Source organism: Dunckerocampus dactyliophorus, chromosome 11 (genome assembly GCF_027744805.1).
Source record: "Dunckerocampus dactyliophorus isolate RoL2022-P2 chromosome 11, RoL_Ddac_1.1, whole genome shotgun sequence".
NCBI classification, from domain to species: Eukaryota; Metazoa; Chordata; class Actinopteri; order Syngnathiformes; family Syngnathidae; genus Dunckerocampus; species Dunckerocampus dactyliophorus.
In genome coordinates this window covers 6955303-6977204 of record NC_072829.1, presented here as the reverse complement: position 1 = coordinate 6977204, position 21902 = coordinate 6955303, and the positions used below count along the sequence as shown (strand labels likewise).

Here is a 21902-nt window from a genome sequence, read left to right as displayed (position 1 = left end):
TTATTCACAAATAAATAATAGACTTCTGAATTCAAACTAAAATCCTGAGCATAGAATGTCTGGCAAAATATTTTTGCTGTATCTGGGTTCCAAAGTGCGTAGCAAAGCATGAAAGCCTTGCTTCTCAACAACCAAATGGGGCCACAAATCCTTCGCAATAAAAGTGTTTCAAGCAGAAACACTTTTCCGAGTGGGGTGGAAAATTAGTTATCACCTGCTTGATGGTTTTCTGGTTGGCAGCAACTTTAGCTGGATGTTTTTCCTCCTGGTTCGGGTGGAAACGTGCTATGTGGTTTGTCATATTTGTCATGCTCCCAAAATATTGTAAGATTGTATGACAAAGCTTGCATGTTGTCTGGCTGTTGTCCAGCTCATTTTTGTTATCTTCAACTACGTGAAAGCCAAAGTGCTTCCAGGCGCTCGCTTTTAATCCATCTGGAGAGGGTCGGAGTTTACGTTCAGCCATTTTGTTAGCATCTTACACTTTGGTGCACCACCGTAAACTGTCCGGATGGGACTTACGCTTTCCGTCTTTTCGTTCCATTTTTTTTGTTACGTCAGCATCGATTATTGCCATTTATGAATCAATTAATAATTGTCACTGTCCGCATCGCGATGCATCTAAGAATCGATTATTTCCCCCACCCCTATTTATACAGATATAGAGATACTAGCTTCCTATCCATATTTGCACTATTTTTGTATGTCTTTTTAAATATGCATAGTTTTACTTGTATATGTGTTTTTTTTTTATTTATCTTTTTTATTTCCTAAACTATTCTGTTTTTGAATTTTCTAAGTGTGCACTGCCGTGGAGGAGTACCCTTACAATTTCGTTGTGTCAAACTGTGTAATGGCAATAAAGCCTATTCTATTTTAAGCATACCTGTACAGAAATGTGCTATATGGACACAAGTATTGAGACACAGCTCTTATCTTTGTGGGAACCCTTGGGCGAAGACCCTTTCCTGTTTCAGTACAGAAAAGCATGCTTGTCCCTGCAGAGATCCCATCATAAACAAAGAATAATCAGCGTGTAAAGGTGAGTATAGGGGTGTTATTTCATGTCTACAGGGCTCTAATAATGGTAAAAAACGTATTTAGTAAGTCATAAACAGGTTTTCTATGCCCCTAACTACAAAAATATTCAGTTTATTAACATTGAATCCTACTTTCACGGAAATTCACTTATCGAGGTCGAGCTGGGAACCAATTAACTGTGATAAACAAGGGACCACTGTTTTCCAACATATTGTGGAAAATCTGTCCAGAAGAGTGGAAGGTGTTTTAGCAGCACAGACTCCGCACAGACTCCTTGACTTTTCAGCACCAGTAGCTGTCCCAGTACTTTTGTCCATATGTTGTATGTGAAGTCGTCCCTCGTTGGCCACTGCAGTGCAGCACTATGTGGATGTCGTGTTCTCTCTGTGGGGTTGGTGTATGTTTGGTCAGCCTCACAGCTCTGGAGGTCGGAGGTCGGTCAGTGCATTAGGGAGAGGTCAGCGAGTGTGTGTGCGTGTTTGTGTGTGTTTGAATGACACAGCACACGCCTTCTCAGGAGGAGACAGTAACAACACATCAGGACCCCCACTGAACAACACAGTGGCTTGACCAAAATAGCCGCCGCCGCCATAATGCTGTGTTGTTAGCATGTGGTTTTACAGTCTGTGTATCCCGTGTTTGCCTATTGTATTTTTAAATCTTTTATTCTGTCTGTTCATAGAAATGTTTTGTTGCCGCTTGCGGTGGAGAAATGTCAGAAGGTAACTTGGAAGATGGATGTTTTAAAAAGAAAAAGTGGAGCCTTCGCAGCTTTTAGCTCTTCTCTTTTTTGAAACGACTTTCTGATGTTGGACCTGGTTCTAGTCTCCAATTTTACTCTCGTGCCGGAGGGACAGAAAAGGGTCTTCCTCAGTGTGTTCCCACAAAGTTGGAAGCATACAATTGTCCAAAAGGTTTTGAATAAAGAATTAAATTTCAGGCTTTAGTGAAGGATGTGGAGGGAGCCATTTTGATACATGTTGTACATTAAAGATGCTAAAACCAATTCAATGTAGGTCAATATACATACTGTATATACAACGAAGAAGAGACAATACAATACTATACCTAACCACCACTACACTGACTACTAGCTCTTCATTCTGGGGAGTACATGGTCTGTACTCACTCATTATCTAGCTACGATTTTGTCAACCATTTTATCAGTAATTATCATTAAGTCTGTAGCTTCCTTTCAGTAAGTATAAACCTTGACTAGCATTGCTCAGGAGTAGGATTAAATAAGCCTTGCTTCTTCCTACTCCTTTTTGGACATGCAAAATTGTGAATTGTGCTCCAGTGTGACTTGTATGCATGTTCAGGATTAATTAAACCATTACCATTACCATATATGATAAACTGTGTTATATTGGACAAAGCAAACTACTGTATTATATCTAATACAACCACTTTATGTTGACTAGAGCTGCAACAATTAATTGATTAATCAATGGTTAATCGATTACCCAATTAATCGACAACTATTTTGGTATTCGATTAATGTTTTTTTGATTTAAATATGTACATATCCTCTGATTTCATCCTCTCAAATACGAATATTTTTTAATTTCCTTTGTCATCCATGAAAGCAGAGCTATTATACTGTATTTGTGTTTTAGCCAAAACAAGACATTCACACACATCACCTTTGACTTTGGAAAACAGTGATGGCCATTTTTGCCTCTTTTCTGATATGTTGCGGACCCCACCACTAACTGTAGGTGTTTGCTTCATATTAATTTGGTCCATCTAAGGCCTAACCGATTACTCCATTGATTGAAACAACAAGCTTCAGATGAATCCAGTAAGAAAATGATCATGATTGTATTTTTGTGTACATTTATTGTTTTGCTGAAGCTATTTGACAAACATTTTAGATTTTTTTATTATTTAACATTATTGTAACAAAATATTCAAGTGGCAACCTGGTGTTTGTGCACTTATTTGCTCTGTCAGTTCAAATCTTCTATTTCTGAATAAAGAGGCAGAAATTAAAAATGCGTTTTTATGAAAATTGGATGAATGGATTAGTCGCCAAAATAATTGACTGATTAATCGGTTATTCAAATAATAAATAAATAATTGTTGACATAATCGTAAGCGAAACTAGCCATTGCGTGCACTTTTATTTATCTTGAATGAACAAGCTGCAGGATGGAAATGGCCGACCGGTACACTTTGCACAGCATTGCATTCAGCCAACGTCTTATTCATTCATTCATTAAGAGCTGTGTCCCAATACATTTGTCCACATATGCTCGTTGTCCTTCTTTAACTTTCAGTGTTGGTCGTCTCACTGTTAAGTTGTGGTTGTTCCAGTAAAAAGAAAACCTCAAGGAAAATACAAAATATGGCAGACAGAATTAGAAGCTGTCTGTCATTGTTGTGGCAAAACATGGATGAAATGTGCAAACCGCCACCCCCCTCGCCATACCCCCACCCCGCTGCCAGCTGCTGATGTGGAATCCACACCACTGGGGGAATGTGAGAGCAGTGTGAGAGATGTGGGGGTGGGTGAGCCCCCACCGGGACGTCAACTCTCAAGGCGCCGTGTCCACTGCAGAGAGTTGTCTGTCTTTACTGAAGTATTTGAATTTTATCCGTTTTTTTTTTTTGTTGCTTCAAGATCAAATTAATCATTTCCCCGACGTGTGGCGTCAAGTATGGTTGTTTTGGTTGAAAGATCACCTAGAAAAATATTTGGAAAGCCTAAATTTCAACCCTTGTAAAATTAATTGGAGTGTTATAACCTGTCATCGGATACCATCGCAACCATATTTGGTACCTTAAGTCTTAATGGACACCAAACCGCTCAATAAAACTATGTTCTTTTATTTTTTTCTGTCAATCCACAAAGAAATGTAATAATAAAAATATGAATAAATAATTGTTACTGTGGTGTGTACTGCATACAACATTGCTTCTACTGGAACCTTCATTTCCCTGAGGGAATATATTGTGTTTAAACTAATCTTGAATCTCTAAAGTTATTAATAAATAGAATGAAAGGAAAATGTCCTCATATATAAATAGAATATACTGTATATATATATTTTAATTGAAAAAGATTGTTTTAATGCTTTACTGTATATTGTGTTAGTTAAAACATATTTTAATTACCGGAAAATATTTATATGAGAGCACAATACTTTTTTTTTTTTTACTTTTGTGACTTGTTTTTGTTTTATCATATTTAATTATAATGATATATCGACATATAATTGTTCCATGTATATTTTAATTGACTTAATATTTAGTTATGACATATCAATGCAATATTATTTTTTATTTAAATTACATTTTTTTAATTAAAAATGTATTTTTTTTTACACAAACATAAAAAAATCCGTCATATATATTTAATTTTTAATTGACTTTTTATGCAACATTTATTTGTATCTTTTTAAAGCTGAAGTAGTTTAATCCCGCATTCATGTGTGTCCTACACTGAGGCCCATCATGTTTTTCAATCAAGGCGGTTTAGCAGCAATGCTTTTAAAGTGGACTAAAATCAGCAACGCTGGACAACAAAGTGGAATTTGTGCTGTGTTGCTGCCAGAAGCCAGACGTTGTTCTGCCTGGAGACTTTGCGTGCGTTGCTCGGACCTCACAGGCAGCCGAAACAAGACGACGCATCCTCCATTCATGGCTTGAAAGACAGAAAGACACGAGTGTTGGACGCAGCGAACCACTGAGGAGTGGTTAGCTGCGTTAATTATTCTTCATCACACCGGTCAGCTCAGTGCATGTATTATGTGCATGTAATCCCTCTGTTGTGCTGGCGGCATTATCACAGTGGGCCACAACAGACCCATTGTTGTCCACGTAATCACCAGAGCCACTTATGCGCTGCTTTGTGGAATTAATTGTTGTTTGCTGGCGCTTTTAGTGGCTGTGGAGTAGGGATCCGGGGTGGGAGATAGTGACGGCTATGCTGAGGAAAGCATGTTTTCTTTTTTCTCATATTGTACCATACTAAACATGTTTTACCATGGCTTTTATGGTGGGTGTCTATGTAGATTTACCTCCTCGTCACCTCGTTACCTCCTAGTCACACTCGTATAACCACTGTGTCAAAATGTCTGCTGTTACAAAGATGATAAAGCTCTGTTTGGATTGATATTGTTGTTGTTGTGGCTGCTAGTTTGCAGTGGCGTGTACAGTAACTGCACTGCACTAAGGTGGGTATGATCCAAATATTTTGACTCTCATGCCCTATTCAAGTTTTGAATTAAAAGTGAAATTTCCAGGTATCCTTTGGCAGGATATACTATCTCAATGCATGCATATCCAGAGTTGTACTTGTATAGTGGAAAATGCTCGAGGGTGTCCAAAGTGTGGCCCTGGGACCATTTTTGGCTAGCAGCTCTTTTTTTAAAAACAAAATATTTGGACACCTCCGGCATTATACATCAGATGTAACAAAGACATTCCTAGATGTTTGCATCATGATGAGAGGAAATGCTAGAAGAAGTAGTGCAGACAGAGATATTGGTGCATACTGACAAGTAAAAGCAGCGTGACGACTGATTTTGTCTGTGCGTGTGAACGTCCACTATCAGTCAACACCTCAAAAGCGTTTGTCCCTCGCGTGTCTTGGCAGATACAACACAGACATGTACACTCACTGGCTGCAACATTAGGTACACTTGCACATTTAATGTTCTGCCTCTGCAAAAATAATAACAGTCTTTTGGCGGCCGCTGTTACTAGCACCTCTGCTAGGTGTAAGAAGCAGGAGGAGGGGGTGCAATTGTGAAATTTACAATTTTGGACCATATAGGCCGCTTGCATTGGGGTCAAATGGGGCAGTGAACCAGCAGATCCAGAAGAAGACCAGTTGCTTTTTAAGGTGAATTACCACCACCTACAGGACTGGAGTGACACTGGCACCTGCATTATTTTATAAGCCAACAAGTCTAACCGCCTTTGATGGCCTTATTTAGCTATTTGGAAGGGTCAAAATATTAGAAACCTCTGGCCGTATGATGGTGTGTGCTTGAACACCACTGATTGGACTTCTTTTGACTTGAAGTACTATTATCGTAGGAGCAGCGTTGTGGAGCAATCTGCTGTGGTGTTGACACAGCAGGTGTTGTCGTACCGTGTGTGTGTGGAATGCACAGGGTCAGGTCAATGTGCCAGTTCTGTCAGTGTCGGGTGGGCCGGCTTGTGTGGCAGCCAGTGGGTGATCTACAGCTACACACATGCAGTCTCAATATTGTACGCATCGTGTGTTCATGTGTCAACACATTCTGATGCTCAAACAAGGTTGTGCGCAATTTGTCAAAAGATATGAAATTGTTAACACTCTGGTTTGTGTGTGTGTGTGTGTGTGTGTGTGTGTGTGTGAGGCGTAGCAGCTTGTGTGTTTATTTGTGTTAGTGTGTGTTGCTGTCCTCGACCTATCTTTTATCAGCTTTCTGGAGGCAGACGCCATTACTCATTAACACAAGTGATAACACACATACACAGACACACACGCACACACACACACATTTCGGCCCGCCACCTGCTGTTGTTAGAGATAAAGACAATATTTGCTGTAAGCGAGCCTGCCATGTTGATAGAACACAATTAAAGAGAGGCACTCTTAAGTGAAGACACACTGGCAAGAAGATAACAATAAGACACAAGGAAGGACTGCAGCTAGATTCTATTACCGTAATTTTCGTACAATAGAGCGCACAGGTGTATAAGCCGCAACCACTAAATTTAAAGCAAAAAAAGATTTGTATGTATACAGGCTGCACCGGTCTATAAGCTGCAGGTGTCCACGTTGTAACATGGGATGGTTAGTACACAGAAAGATTTTTAAAAACTTTTAATTAAATAAATGTTTTTTTCCCCAACAGTGCCTAACAGTGCGGGTAATTTGGCTGGTTAAACAGTAGCCTACCAGTAAAGTCAATCATTGCTGTCCTCGTCCTCCTCCTGGGAACTGAAGTCATACTCTTTGTGTCGGGCCGCCAGTCTCTCCCCCTCTTTCACTGTCGCACCCAGTGCCACCCCCACCCCAAGGCAAATCAGGCCCTGAACCCATGCTGTCCTTCCCAGCACGCAGCAGTGCAGCTCCCCGAAACCCGCCGGCTACAGTGGACCTCCCAACAGTGCTCCACGCTGCCACGCCTATATGAAAATCTTATCAATCTTATATTCTTTTCAATTATATTCTATTCATATTGTATTGCATTATAAATTTTTGTTTTTCTTCTGCAACTGAGCTACTGCAACCAAGCAATTTCCCTCGTGGATCAATAAAGTCTGTCTAAATATCACATAACACTAATGATGAGCCGACAGAAACCATGATCATCAATGTAAGTCAAATGCATCGCATGCTATGCTGTGCTTACTTGTTTCCCGTAACCTTTTTTTCTTTTCATTGTGGCCCTAAACCTTCTTTGTTGTGATTTGGACCCTGTTTAATTTTTATTATAAGAGTACCCCGCCGGCTAATAAAGACTTAACACATCTCGGAGGCCTCAAAAGGCCAAAAGGACCACACTTCGGTCCTTTTGGTTGCAACGGATCCATAGTTTCCAAATCGGAGTTTGCCCAGTGTTGTGAAATGCATTGTGTTCTGCTGGACTTTTAAACTTCTTGACCTTGAAATCTGGCCATGAGTTAGTTGGACCAAGTTCTCATGTCTTATTTCACCACAGTGGCTGATGTATGAAAAAAGTGATGTGAAACATTGAGCAAAAAGTGTGAAAGGTTGTGATGATATATGTGATGATTCAGTATTAAATCTTTTTCCTCCTTCTTCCTGTTTCCTCCAAGTCCTCCACCTGTGTGTGTGTGCGTGTGTGTGTGTGTGTGCGCGTGTGTGCACTTTCTGGTTCACTGGGTGGGGAGTTTGACATTCCATGCATGCACCCAACACACACACCATGCCCACCTCCCACATTCCACCCAAATCCTCAGCCATGACTAAGTGCATTTGTTCATCTCTATGTGTCTTGTCCTAATCTCTGGTTAAGCTCCACCTTCTAAACATCTCAAAGACTAAAAGCAACCAAACAATGAGGAACTCACACACCCAATGCAGCATCATTTCAGATGATGACTTCCTTTTACATTTAACCCCGAGGAGGTTGTTTCACGTGCAGGCGCTGTGGCCTTTTATTGGGAAAGTACATTTTATAAAATATACACCAATGAATGTCTTATCAAGACTAAAGAATATACAGTACCTTTCAATGTAGCATAGTATAGTACAGTGAAACATCGACGCCCCTCAGACTGGCTGACTAACGTCAACATAAGCGGGTGTCAACATAACCAAAATTGTACATGTGCAAATATTTCTTCTGGTGGCTAACCATCTTAAAAAATGTAATGTGTGCATTTTGTTTGTTGCTGTGGTAGAATCCAGGTTAATACTGCCATGCTTTTATTTTGAAGCTTACTTTGCACTGAACAGGAAGTTACTGTGTGCACATTGTGATGTTGTGTAACTAGACAGCAATATTTATAAAGATGACAATACAACAACCCATGTTGAAATAAATGGGTGGATTTTTAATAGACTTGACCTTTTTGGCTCTCAAATGTTATGTTGATGTCGACATAGGCAGGCACTTTTTAATGATAAAAAGAACACAGGGGACCAAAACTTGATGAGTATTATATTAGTCACTTTCAGGTGGCATAGTCACACATACAGTATATGAAATGAAATAATTGTACATTAGTATATTTTGTGTATTACTGCAGTGGTGGTGTAGAGTCAGTACACAGTACTTTGCCACCTTCCTGTTTGTTGGATGCCTTCATACTTTATTTATTCCTTGACTTTCTCTTTCGTCTCTTCTCGTCATCTCTAATTTGTAACCCCCCCCCACAGTTTATATACCACATTCTCAAGCACATACTGCCTTGATGTGGTTTCTGTAAACATTTTATAAGCTTTGGGTTGAAACCAGCCTGAGGTTCTTGCTGCTTTGCAGGACCTCATGCTCTCTGGCTCCATTTTCGCTCTCCTGTTTCTTTTTTTTTTGTCAACTCGGCTGAAGGATGCTCTGATTGGAACGTGGTGGTGAAAGTTCACGGTCACTCTGATCTCACCAAACACAGTCTTGTCTTGGCTTTTACAGTTAAACTCTCTGGGATGATGTAGTAATGATGCTTTATGGAAGAAGTAAGGCAAGTAGTCGATAGTAAGACACAGGTGGAACTGATTGTTTGACAGAGATGGAACAGGTTTGGCACGGGTCAAAGAAGGTTGGCGAGTCGCTGATAAGCTACAGGTGCAACAAGGTAGACAGAGAACTGATCGGTAGACACAGGTGGAGGAAGATAGGCAAGTCGTTTAAACACAGGTGGAATGAAGGTGATTGTTAGATGGAAGAAGGTAGGCTAGGAGCCGATGATAAGGCATAGATGACACAAGGATGCAGATTGTTAGACACAGATGAAGCTGATTGGTTGACATGACGAGAAGGTAGGCAAGGAGATGATGATAAGATACGAGTGGAGCTGATTGTTGGATAATGGTGGAATAAGTTGGGCAAAGATCTGATAGTTAGCCACAGGTGGAACAAGGAAGGCAGTGAGCTGATGGTAAGAGACAGGTGGAACAAGGTAGACCAGGAGCTCATGGTAAAACATAGGTTGAACAAGGTGGATCTCATTGTACAATAACAGGTGGGGCAAGCTAGCCAAGTAGCCGATGGTAAGACTTAGGTGGAAGAAGACAGCTGATTGATGAAACTGATTGATGGGCTGTTTGTTTTGCACATGTTTGACATCGGTGGAACACACTAGTAAAGGCATTGGAGTAGTCTGTAGCTAGACACAGGCGTAGCAGGCAGGCAGGCTAAAAACCAAACTAGTCAGCAGACAGGAAGGCAACACGCAAAGCCAACAGCCAACTGTGTGACAAGATGAGGACACAGGCGAGAGATTGTTTGACATGACTACTAGTCTGACAGCCTCATTTTCAATACATAAGAGCCTTTGTTACAATAGCCTTTATTTCTAATCCGCCTCGTGAAAACCCCCTCCACTGTACATGTGTGTACTCGAGACGGAGAGAGAGAGGATGAAGAGAAACACAGGTGGTAGAGTGACTCCAAGTCTTATTAAAACTAATTGAAAAACAACCATTTCTGGGGTTGTTTTTGTTTGCAATCATGTTGCCGGACTCAATCGCTTAGCAGATTCCACCACAGCGTGTGCTTTTGTGTCTTTTGTGTGTGTGCATCTGCGGAGTGTCAGCCATTAGTGTTGTGTGTTTAAGTGAACGGGTGCACAATGACAATGACACACCTAAACCTCCTCTCAGACCCTTCGCCCCTCATAGCCTCAGGCCTGATGTTAGCTGTCACAATGGCGTAACAAGCAGCAGTTGATGTGTGCGTGCGCGTGTGTGTGTGTGTGTGTGTGTGTGTGTGTGTGAGTGTGAGTGTGACATCTTAATGTGTAGCTGTCAATTTTTCCAGTCCAACAAAGACTGCCAGTGACAGCTTTTTTGTAGACAAATGCAACAGCACTGTTCAGTCTTGTGTGTGTGTGTGTGTGTGTGTGTGTTTTATGTGCATTGTCCTTCTAAAGGGGGTACGGTATGGTTTATTTGTTTCAGACATGCTTAATAAGTTACATTTAAGAACATCACATAGTCAACAACAAAAAGGAGTAGGAAGAAGCCGAGTTTATTTAATCCTACCCCTTTCTCGATGTCTTATTACCGATAATATATTCACACCACACTTACAGTATTTCATACATTTGCTCATTTCAGTTTTGGGTTGCACTTTGATATTCTGTTCGATGTTAAAACCAGTCCAATTTAAGTCAATTTAAGCTAAGTGATATGAGGAAAACATGGACATATTAGCTTGGTGTTGTAGTTAAAAAAGCAAATAGATATTAGTGTAATATCTAATTAGGGGTGCGCCAATCGATCGGTCACAGATCGGTATCGGGCAATTTCCGTGAAAATCGGCATATGCTGATACTTGCTTTATAACGCCAATCAGGCCTGCCGATCAGCTCCGCACCCATTGCAGCATCCAGCCCACAGCGACCGTCTCCCTCCCACTTTCCCTTCACAAAGCCAAAAACAAACATGTCCGCCATGTGGGACGTACCTGTCGTTGTGAGAGTGATATAAGTTTTGCACCCTGCGAAATATCGGCTCATCCGATCCTATCTACCGCTGCAAAGGTTTGAAAGTCAGCTGCTGTTTTTAGATTGATATTTTACTAGTTAAATAGCCACAGAGATGCTGCATTTGGGCATTTTTCCCTTTTTGCCGTACAAGGAAAGTGAAAACTCAGGAAACATTGGTGGTTTAAATTGTTTTTTATTTTATTTATTTTATTCCCTACCTCAAACCTTGTGATTTCCTTTTATTTGTAAAAACAAAATACTGCTGTGCACTTTCTTCTGGATAAGAGGCTCAAATCAGGTCTGCATTGTCACCTGTTGTGCAAGTTTTGTTTTTAAAAAGTGAAAAATAAAAGACTAAAGAAACTAGGGGGGTTGGGGGGGGTTGTTTTGTGAGGATCCTCATGCTGTTTTTTCATGGTGCTGCTTCGGATGCATGATGAGGTTGGACACGTGGAACTTTCCCGCTTCTCTGCCACTGGACTTGTGCACCGCGGTTCTTGCACTCGGCTGTAACGTCTTTTTTGGACTTTGACGTCGTGCCTGCTCCTTGTTGTGATCAATAGATGCAGACTAATAAAAAACATTTGCAGATACCAGACCAATATACAATATTGTATCGGGACACCTTTACTTCTTCTGTCCCATAAGAGATACATCATCACGAGTGGTCTTCATGTTTTTTGCAGCTTTTCACAATAATGTTGTATATACTATTTATGTTGTGCTATGTTTCATGTCATATTTGTTGGTCTCTTCCAGTGAATGTTGCTTACTGCTAATTAGTAATGACTGTGGGGTGACACGCAAGTGTGATAGTTACTTTTTAAATAGTTTTTAATATGACAAACACAAATGTGTTAACAGTATGAGCTCATCAAAGCATTCCTTGGCCTTCTCTTCTTGCTCCCGTCTCACTTTCCTGCCAACAACAGTTTTGTGTTGGACCTTTCAGAACCCTCCCCAAGTCCAATGTCTCCAAGCTGCCATTGAGCAGGTGTTATTTCAGCACCAGAAGAACATTCACGGCATTCAAAAGATGGATCGACTTGAAGTGTAGGGACGCTAAAGCTCATTTTCTGTGTCAAGAAAGCCCAGTGGTGCTGACATAATGAAGCTTTTGCTCCTCTTGATTGATTTTTATTTCCATCTATGGCAAGTTTGCACAGAGAAAAGCAGCAGCAGCGGCCCTGGTCCAAACAAACAGCACCGTATGTTCTGACACTAGCAGGCAGTCAGTCTTGAATTTCAAAGCCTGGAGGGAACCAAAGAAAGCACATTAAAGTGACTTAATACCGGTCCATATTAGTTTGTGAGGAATAAATGATTTTAAACAGAGAACGACCTGCAAGCTGGAAGGTCCTGCCTGCCATTGTGTTTTACCGTCTGCACAATAAGCTATAAAAACAGATGCAACCTGCCTGCACACCACTGCAGAGGGGGGCGCACACGTTTTTTGTGTTTTTACGGTCACACAGACGCACAAACAACAAGGATGTCATGTGGCAAACGAAGGAAAGCCAAATGGACTAAACAGACTTAAAGTTGTAAAAACCTTTCTTTTCCTTTCCTGCCCATCTGGTGTACCACACATGGACTGTAGCTTTTTATTCTCCAGCTTTCAAACTATACTGTGGAACCAACCCCGTCTGTTGTAGTGTGCTGGTTGCCTTCTGATTTGTTTAGACATTTTTTTACATTAGAAATAGTCGAACCAAAAATGACCAACTCTGTACAGGCAACATTTTTACATTTTAACATCATCAACTGTCATATATACAGTATGTACTGTATGTAAGTGTACATTTTTAACCCCTTAACGCTTACACATAACCAGGGCTTTGGCCGCCTATTTGCATACCACGGCATGTTATACATCATTTGAAAACTTATGTCGCTCAGATTTGTTGATGTACAGCATTCCAGGACACAATTATAAATACAGGCACACACGGAACTAAACTAAAAACCAAATGCAACTCACCGTCGAAGCCTCACTGTATTGCAAGTAAATCTCACGGACACAAATAGTCCTATTATGTTGACAATGATTCAGTACATTTTTTTTTAAATAAAAAAAAAAGTTGTCTTGAAAGACGAGACACATCGTCCAGATGACACCGACCTGTGTTTGCATGGAGTTAGTGAAGACTTTGACCAAATATCTCCAAATTGCACACCTGTCATTGTCAATTTGACATGGGATTAGGTAAGGACTCAAGCTACGGTCTCATAGTGTTTTCCAGTTCATACCACCAAAGTAGTTATTTTGACAGCACATTTAAAGCCAAGAACGAACAAACCTGAGAAATCCTTCTTTTTCAGTGTATTCCAACTCCTCTTCCTCAATGTCAGTTGAGACGGTTTCTCTCTTTGGGGGATAAAATTCGGCTTGTTAGCTTTCAAAAGATCCCGAAGCCACATCTCTCCTCCAAATAGTTCAAAGACAGCTTTATATTTACTTTGGGTATGAATTTTTAGCCCCCAAAAAATGCTAGAATGCTAAGGGGGTAAGATATATATATACAGTATACCTGTAATAGTGTAAAAATAAACGAACCGCTGTAGTACAAGCAATGAAACTCACTCACTCTTAATTGTCTTAGAGTTGATAAAGGTGTAATACGAAGATGATTCATATTGCCTAACAAATCCAATTTTTTACATTCTCGACTGTACTAGTGTAAAAAGAAGTTAAGAACTGTTTGTGCTTCTGTGCCAAGGTGCCACCAAACCCTCCAGCGTAGTTTAATGCGTTGATTAGTAGTTTTTTTGTACGTTATTTCCTGTGTGTGTGTGTGTGTGCGTGTATACGACTTTTGTGAAGGCATTCTCCGATTTTGAATTGACATTTGCAATAAAAGTGACTCATGTAACACATTGATTAATTCCAGCCCTAATAATACTCCTCTTTTCTTTTTAATTGCCATTGTTCACCAGCAACGAAGAAGGATAGCATGCTAAATAGTGAACGAGTGTCATGGTTGCTCACCGAGTTGACTCTCCGCAAAACGGCGCCCCTAGCGTTTCGGTGGAGAACTGCACTCTGCGTGCTCAACCCTGACACAAAGCTTGGAAAGGCGTCGGAAGGGAAGGCGTGGTGACTACGCAGAAGCATAAACCAGCCTTTTGTAGCCAAGAAAAAATGCCAAAGAATAAATAAACGTTAGAGTTTCAGCCCCTTGAGAAGTAACTCAGGCCGAGGAGGAGTTGGAGGAGGAGGGGTTCGGTTGGAGTGTGATGAAGAGAGGAAGAACGAGGAGTAAAGAAGTTTGTCATGTTGGTCTTCTCTTCATCACGGTAGAGGCTGTCTGAGAGGTTAACTGTCAAAGTGAGCAGTTCACTGAGAGGTCCAGCTCCTGTGAAGCTGGTGTGTGTGTGAGTGTGTGTGTGTGTGAGTAAATCACTGCGGAGAGATAAAGCACTGATATACGACTCAAGCAGAGAGGAGAGTGTGAATGTGCGTGACGGGAGTGATGTGGAAGAACGGTCTCATTGGTGGTGGTGAGGGGTGAGTGAGTGGGGGTCTTTTCGGCTCCACAGGAAGGCCAAGCATGGGAGTTGTTTGTGGAATTATGTTTCAATGCGTTGGAAGCAGGAAAGAAAACACTGGTAAAAAGAGCAGCATGGGGAGTGCAAAAGGGAAAGAGGTGACAAAGAGAGTCTTGGGCCTCTGATGAGAAATCCATACACTTTGTAGCCCCCCCAATCCAGGAGGCTGTGACTAATGTCTTTCTCACACATTTCCCCTTCAGCCATACATCAGTGACTCCGCCTCCTCCTGTGAAAGCAAACACTTCAAGACAACTTTTTTTTTTTTAACTCTACAGCAGCCTTATTTATGCTTCTCTATTTCAGAGCCTGGATGCTCCTGATAATGTCATATACGCTTCTATAATCTAAAAGACTAAAAAATTAACACAACAAGCGTGTTTTTTTTTTGTGTGGCTTCGTCAGTGTGATGACATCTGTAGAACAAGAAATGGAACTTATTGCCATCAACTGATTTGCCAACCTTGAAGACATTTTATGAAAATTTACAAATTAAAGAGAGAAGCAGTTACTGGAGCTTGAACTAATCACTGTCTTACAGCGAGAGCTGTCCAATAATATTATTAGCCGATATTAGCATAAAAATTAGCCATCAGATCATACAGTATCAGGATTGTTTTTATTGGCAATAATGATATCGGCGGTTTGGAATTATTTCCAAGTTTTGCCTTTGGATTGTAAATATGCAATTTGCATAGCATCACTGATTATGGGTACCGCTAGACGCGCTCTCCAGCGACTGCAAAGCAGCTGCACATGGCACCAAACAGGAAGCAGAAAACCAAAATAGGAACATCAAAGACATGAAAACTAAGAAAAAACAAAACTAAAGTCAAACCTGTCATGGGGAACATGACGTAAAGCCCTGGTTATGAAATATCACACTTTAAGAAGAGCCAGTGTTTATTTGTGAAATACATCCAGTAAAAAAAAGCATAATGTGTTCATTACACCAGGTGTCCCCAACCACCACACGTAGCGGTCCGTGGGCGGGGCCGAACCGGGCCGTGGAAAAAACTTCCAGGAGCAAATATAAATTAGTTTTGGAAATAACTACACAGAATTTTATTTAAAGGCGTATCAATTTTGAAAATAAACGCTATGATTTTATTTTAAAAATAATCTACTGTTAAAAGCCCATAGTTTTTACAGGTTTATGTCGTTTCGTTTCAAAGTTTCCCGCAGAATTTATTCCCAGCGGTCCTTAAACGCACCATAGCTGTGTGTTCGGAGACACAGTGAAAGTTTCTCTGATGCTGCCACGCATAGACTTATATTTTTGCCGTTCTTCACCTCATCATTGTTCCCAAATGCTGGTGCTGGGTGTGAGTACATGAAGGTGGACTTTGATGACGTTACTATGTGTGGGTTGAGTGCTCAGTGCAGTATGCCGATTGACAATATATTTTTTGTAATCATTTTTATACGCTATATTTTTTATTTCATGCATAGTCAGTTATTCTAAATAACATCAAAAGGTTGAAATGGTTAGGATTAATTTTTTTTTTAAAAGCTTTGAACATAGCCTGCGCTCCTTGTAATGAACTTGCCCCAGTGCAGTTTGATTGGTTTTAAGTTTCGATATTACAAACACTGAGTTGCACGCAAACCAATGAAAACATAACTTTCTTTGTGACCGTTTAATGTGCTCATGTGTCTCCTGCAGTTAAAATACGGCTAATTATCGTCAGTGGCTTTCAAATGGAAGCTCCAGCGGGACCAAGTGCAACAAATCAGTGGCCCAAAGGGACATATTTATTTGCTCGTTAATCGTCCAGTTACACAGAGTTGCTTTGCATGTGCCTGACACCACTGAGACTTTTATGATGGATTTGCAAACCGGTGCTTTTTATAGTGTCCAATGTCAGCGTGTCCACAGACTTCTGTTGTGCGTGACACTGCTAAATATGGAGGCTATTGTTGAAGCCCACAAGGAGTCATGAGAAGCCACTGAACCTTGCGCACTCCCCTGCTTCCTTTTTCTCTTCTTCCTGTTTGCCTTGCTCTCCACTCCCCTCACATTCTGACGTATTTCATCCCCTTCTGCAGCCTCGCACTCACTCCCTTAAATTCCACCACGCTCCCTCCCTGCCGTCTTTTTCTCATTTGTCCTCCTTCCTCCGTGCATCATCGCCTTAGCCTTGTCCCAAATTGAGCCAGCTCTTCACCTCCTCCCACTTCTCCCATTCAGTCCTCCCGCTACACCGCCTGTTTCACTGAGCGCTCAAGGTCACGCCTCGTGGTTATGTCTATGGGGAATTTTCAGCAATTTCTACGGTCACTGATGGCTCTGCTCCATTTCTGTTGTGGTTCCTCCACACCAAAGTCATCTAAGCATTCCTTTATGGACCTTGCTTTGTGGCCGGGGAACAGAAAAGGGCCTTCCACAAAGTGTTCCCACTAGTTGTCTGTCCATATATCTAGGTCAGGGGTGTGCAAACTATATAAATATGGTGGGGAGGGCACTTTGATATTGATTACCTTCTTCCTTTTTAAACACACAAAAATAAATCCAAATCCTTAAAGCTTCAATAGCATAAATAAAAGGGCTTACAGTACGTCTCTGCTATGTCTTATGAGTATGAGTAAGATCTGATAATTCAACATTTACTACTTTTCTCTCATAACATCTTATGACGTTTAATACTTATTTTTTAGTTTGGCCCTAATTTCTAAAAAAATAAGATATTTCATTTTATTTTTGGACCAATAGAAAACAATTTAAGACTCGCAGACTTTGAGCACCCCTGATCTAGGCTTATTGTGAAGACTTCATCATTACTGTACATGACATGAGTGTAAATCATAAGTAATTTAAAATGACGCTCACCTCTCACCGCCGTCTCCTCTTTGCTGCTCCTCTAGGTCCGCCCAGGGTGTCTGAGCGAGTGCTCCACCGGCAGAGCGTCCGCCTGGGTCGGACCATGACGCTGCCCTGCCCCGTGGAGGGCGACCCACCGCCTCTCCTCATGTGGACCAAGGACAACCGCAACATCCACAGTGGCTGGACGCGCTTCCGGGTGCTGCAGCACGGCCTGCGCATCAAAGATGTGGAGGCAGGTGACGCCGGCACGTACGTCTGCAAGGCCATCAACGGCTTTGGCAGCGTCAACGTCAACGTCACCCTCATCATCATCGGTGAGTGCAGGCCAAACGTGCGCACATTGGGCTTTTTTGTTTGTGATTCAATTTACTGTCAAATTCTACAATAACACATTTTGAATAGGGCTCTTGTGTTGCGTTTTATTAGTTTGTGCTGCCGCACCTAAGAAATTACACCACAGTCATTCTGTTTTTGTGTCCACGCCGGCTCTGTTTGTGTTGACGGACTGTGGTTGCATCATGGTTTGGTATGCCTGCAGTGATGTCATCATCATGCAGACATCTTTAATCAATGTGTCTGCACTGTGTGTGTGTGTCTTCAATGGCTACTGTCCTCATCCATATAAACAACATAGCTGCAAGTGGCCTGACACATTCACACATGCAAGTGTGTTGGTTCGGGGTGCAGCAGGCGGCGAGGCAGCTTGGATGCATGTGGGGATCAGGGGGGGTCAACAGCTGCCATGCAGGCAGACAGCTGCTCTTTGTCCATCTTTCCTACTCTTTCACTGTCCTCCGTGCGTCAATACAGGACAAGAACACAGATACCTTTCAACTGTCAATATAATATGACTTGCATTTCAATATTTTTGGACTAGTCACGGTCAATAGTCAACCATGAAACAGCAATCATTTATTAATTAATTCATGATTGAAAACCCACGATATGGTGACGTAGCAATGTTCAAACCGTGATGTCGTAAGGGACGATTATGCACATTTTCACCAGTATCACATGGCTGCAAAATATGGTGAGTTTTTGTGTACGTTAAAGCCTCTAATAGGCATTTTTATGTTTGTAGTAGTACAGTAAGGAAATACGTTACTATACGATACATTTTGTTAGCATTCTGTCCAAGTGGAACATTGACCCACCAAAGCTCTTTACTGCTACATACAGGACTGGAGTGGAGCAATATTGACTAGCCTGGTTGTAGACATGAATAATAAACCATTTTGTATGCAAACATATTATTTTGTGATGTACAGAAAATAGAGCAGAAGTACTTCAACTCGATTTCATATTGAGGCACGATTACGCGGCAGTCTTTCCACCCTTTTAAAGTTCATAATGGCCTCTTTCCCATCACATCAAACAGTGAGCCGGCGTAATAAAATTCTTAGTCTTAATTTAGAGTTGCCGCGTTTCAAACGGCGGCCGGGAAGGTTAACCTTCAAAGATGACCCCCTTCTGCAATCCAATCTGAGACTCAAAAGCAAGCGTCTCCATTCGTGGTGCTCGCCTTGTTATCATAGCTGGAGCAATCTGCATATACAATGAGGTACACAGAGTAAGAGCTTCAGAGCCTTTGAGGTGTCCTGTCCCCTTGCCTACTTCTTCTTTGCTTCCCTTTTTGGTACTTATTTCTCAGTTTGACCAGTCATTCCTCCTTCCTCAATTTTCTCCAACCACCGTTTCATTCCTGTCAATATTATCTCAGTTTCGTATCTCGATGGCTACGAAATGTCCACTTTTTTGTTGGAAGGTTTTTGCTGGAAGTGTGTCGCTCTCACAAGTGAGGATGGAAATACGGCCGCGCCTGGTAGAAGATGAGTGATTGAAAATGTACACATCACAATAGTTTGAACCAGATGTGCTGACAATGGGAGCGTGTCTGGAACGGGGATGGGAAGTCGTGCGGAAAAAGGAAGGAAGCTGTTTGGCTTGTGTGCATGTGTGTTGAGGTCCGTGTGCAAGCATACAAGTGAGTCGTGCGATGATTCGCAGTGATTTAGGAGCTGGGCTGTAACATCTGACATGTGGTTTTAATTGTAGCTGGATTGTGGAGGTGCTGCATGTTGAAAAAGAATGAGCTTGTCAGGGATTTGAGCTCATCAGGCTGCAGACAAGAGCTCAGCGTAACACTGCGTGGTCTTATGTCACAATTCATCCATTAATCCCACCAGCAGATTAGGAAGGATCCGTACTGACCCACTCCAGTACGATCTCAACCACGTAAAACTCTTGCGTTGCAGTAGCACATCCACTTTATCTTCTTTCCATCTGACTTTGTCCAAAGTGAGAATGCAGCTGTCCACTGGACCAAAACCAACATGTGGGATCGGGTTGCAGTCTAGCATCGGCGCTATTTCACTCTATACCGCCATCGTCCAGTCCTTTGTCCCTCCAGACCGCCGTGCCTCAGTCTTTTTGTTTTTTCAATCCCTCTGTACCCATCCATACCCCCGCCACACCGCCACCACCCAGTTCTTTCTTTTAATTCCCTGTCCCTACAAATTCCCCAGTTCGTCAATCTTCAAATCGCTTTGTATCTGCGTTCTTAAGGCCACCTTGACACTTGCACGAATTTTGCCTCCGCATCGTCCTGCAATTCACTGTGGCAATGCGTGTCTTTTAGATGGTACGCCTGAAAAGCATGAAGACTAGTTTGCGCACTGTTTGCATTCTGTTACACATAAGGCGCGCAATTCGTGACCAAAAATGGTGCGCATTGGCACAAAATGCCACACTCCTGCACGACTGATGTAAACCTAAGTCATGTACTGTTGAAGTTTAAGTTAACGCATTTATGAGAATGTGACACGCTTTGATGCGCACCACTCGCATTTTTTTACAAATAGGTTGCGTTGTGTTCATGACTATTTCATGCCAATGGCACGAAGATTAATGCATGCCAGAAATTTGGAACATTTCAACATTTTCTTTGCACACCGACACGCCGTCCCACGCAGTTCATACTTCATACCTGCTTACGACGAATGTACTCATTGGCACACAAAATTGCATACTACTGCGTGGACAAAATTTGTGCAAGTGTCCAGGTGGCTTTAGTCGGTGCATACAAGCATTCCTTAGTCCTTATGGTTCCCCACTCCTCGATACCCCTCAAGTTGTGTTGTCTTTCTGTACTTGACCTCAATCCCTCTTTTTTTTTTTGTTTTTCTGTCCTTCAGTCCCTTCATTTGTCTATTGTCCAGTCTTTCCAACACTGTCTCTCGATCCCCCATTCTTTCCAAATTACCATCTTTCAGTCCCTTAGTCTTTCTGGCTCCCAACTTCTACACACCTCCAATTGATCTGTCCCCCCCCATACATCCATCCTTGTTCTTGTGTTCCCCACTCCTTCATGCCTCCCTAAACCAGTTCTTTGCCCCCTCAGTCCAGTGTTCTGTCCTCAAGTTCCCCCATATATCCATCCCTCATACCTCCAACCTCTACTTCTTCTACTTCTTTCAGTACCTCCATACCTACACATTTCTGTCCTTCAACTCCTTTGTACGTCCTTCTGTCACCTGTTCTTCTGTTCCCGCTGTCCGTCACTTCTTTAGTCTCTCTATCTCTCTTTTCTCTCGATAGCTCTTCTGTTTTTCCGCTCTCAAGTTTCTGAGTGTTTAATTGAGATATCTACTGCCTGTCTGGAAAGGATGTAAAGGTGGGCAAGGTTTTGCAGCCTAATTACTGTGAGTCACACACACACACACATACACACACACACACACACACACAAATGTGCACGTATGTGTCCGTGTATGAGTCCGTGTGATTGCACAAAGCCTAAAAAGCAGCTCAAATAACACGACCTCACTTTGTCACACACTCACCTTCTAACAAGCTGAGCTTCCCATCTGGACCGGTCTTGCAGTGTTTTTCTGAATGTGTGTGTGATGGGAGGGGGGGGGATTTACTATGTCTACCACCAGACTCTTGTACTCAGGTTACATGCAGTATTCCCTCTCGAATGGCAGAGAAATGCACAAAGTGAACGTCGGTGTGTGCTTGGTGTTTAACTACAGGTGTCCTCATGCACAAATTTGTCTTCATTTGTGGAAAGGAAGAGGGTGGAAAGTGGGGCTCAAAGTCTGTGTGAACATGGAACAGATTGTTACTTCAGCCAAGCGCCAACCATGGGAGATGAGTGTTTGTTTTGTTGATGAGTTAGTAAGCAGAATTAGGCATTACTCCAAAGCACCTTTCACGCTGCCCTCACAAGTCAGCCTTTGTGGACTGAAGTGTAGATTCAGGAATTTTTTTCCCACTTTTGGTCGCTACAGTCTGCTTGCATCAGTGCCAAGCTGGGGAGTGACACACTAGAGAAAGGAAACGAGTCAGATGGACAGTTTTAGCATTGTTC

The 21902-nt window shown here is 41.8% G+C and overlaps 1 protein-coding gene across 1 annotated transcript in view; it reads left to right on the top strand.

The window, feature by feature from the left end:
* fgfrl1a (fibroblast growth factor receptor like 1a) overlaps positions 1-21902 on the top strand; it is a 66475-nt gene that overhangs the window by 9122 nt on the left and 35451 nt on the right. Inside the window, exon 3 of the mRNA XM_054791931.1 lies at positions 17572-17844. Within this exon, the coding sequence (XP_054647906.1) occupies positions 17572-17844 (273 nt within the window). The remainder of the gene's footprint in view (positions 1-17571; positions 17845-21902) is intronic.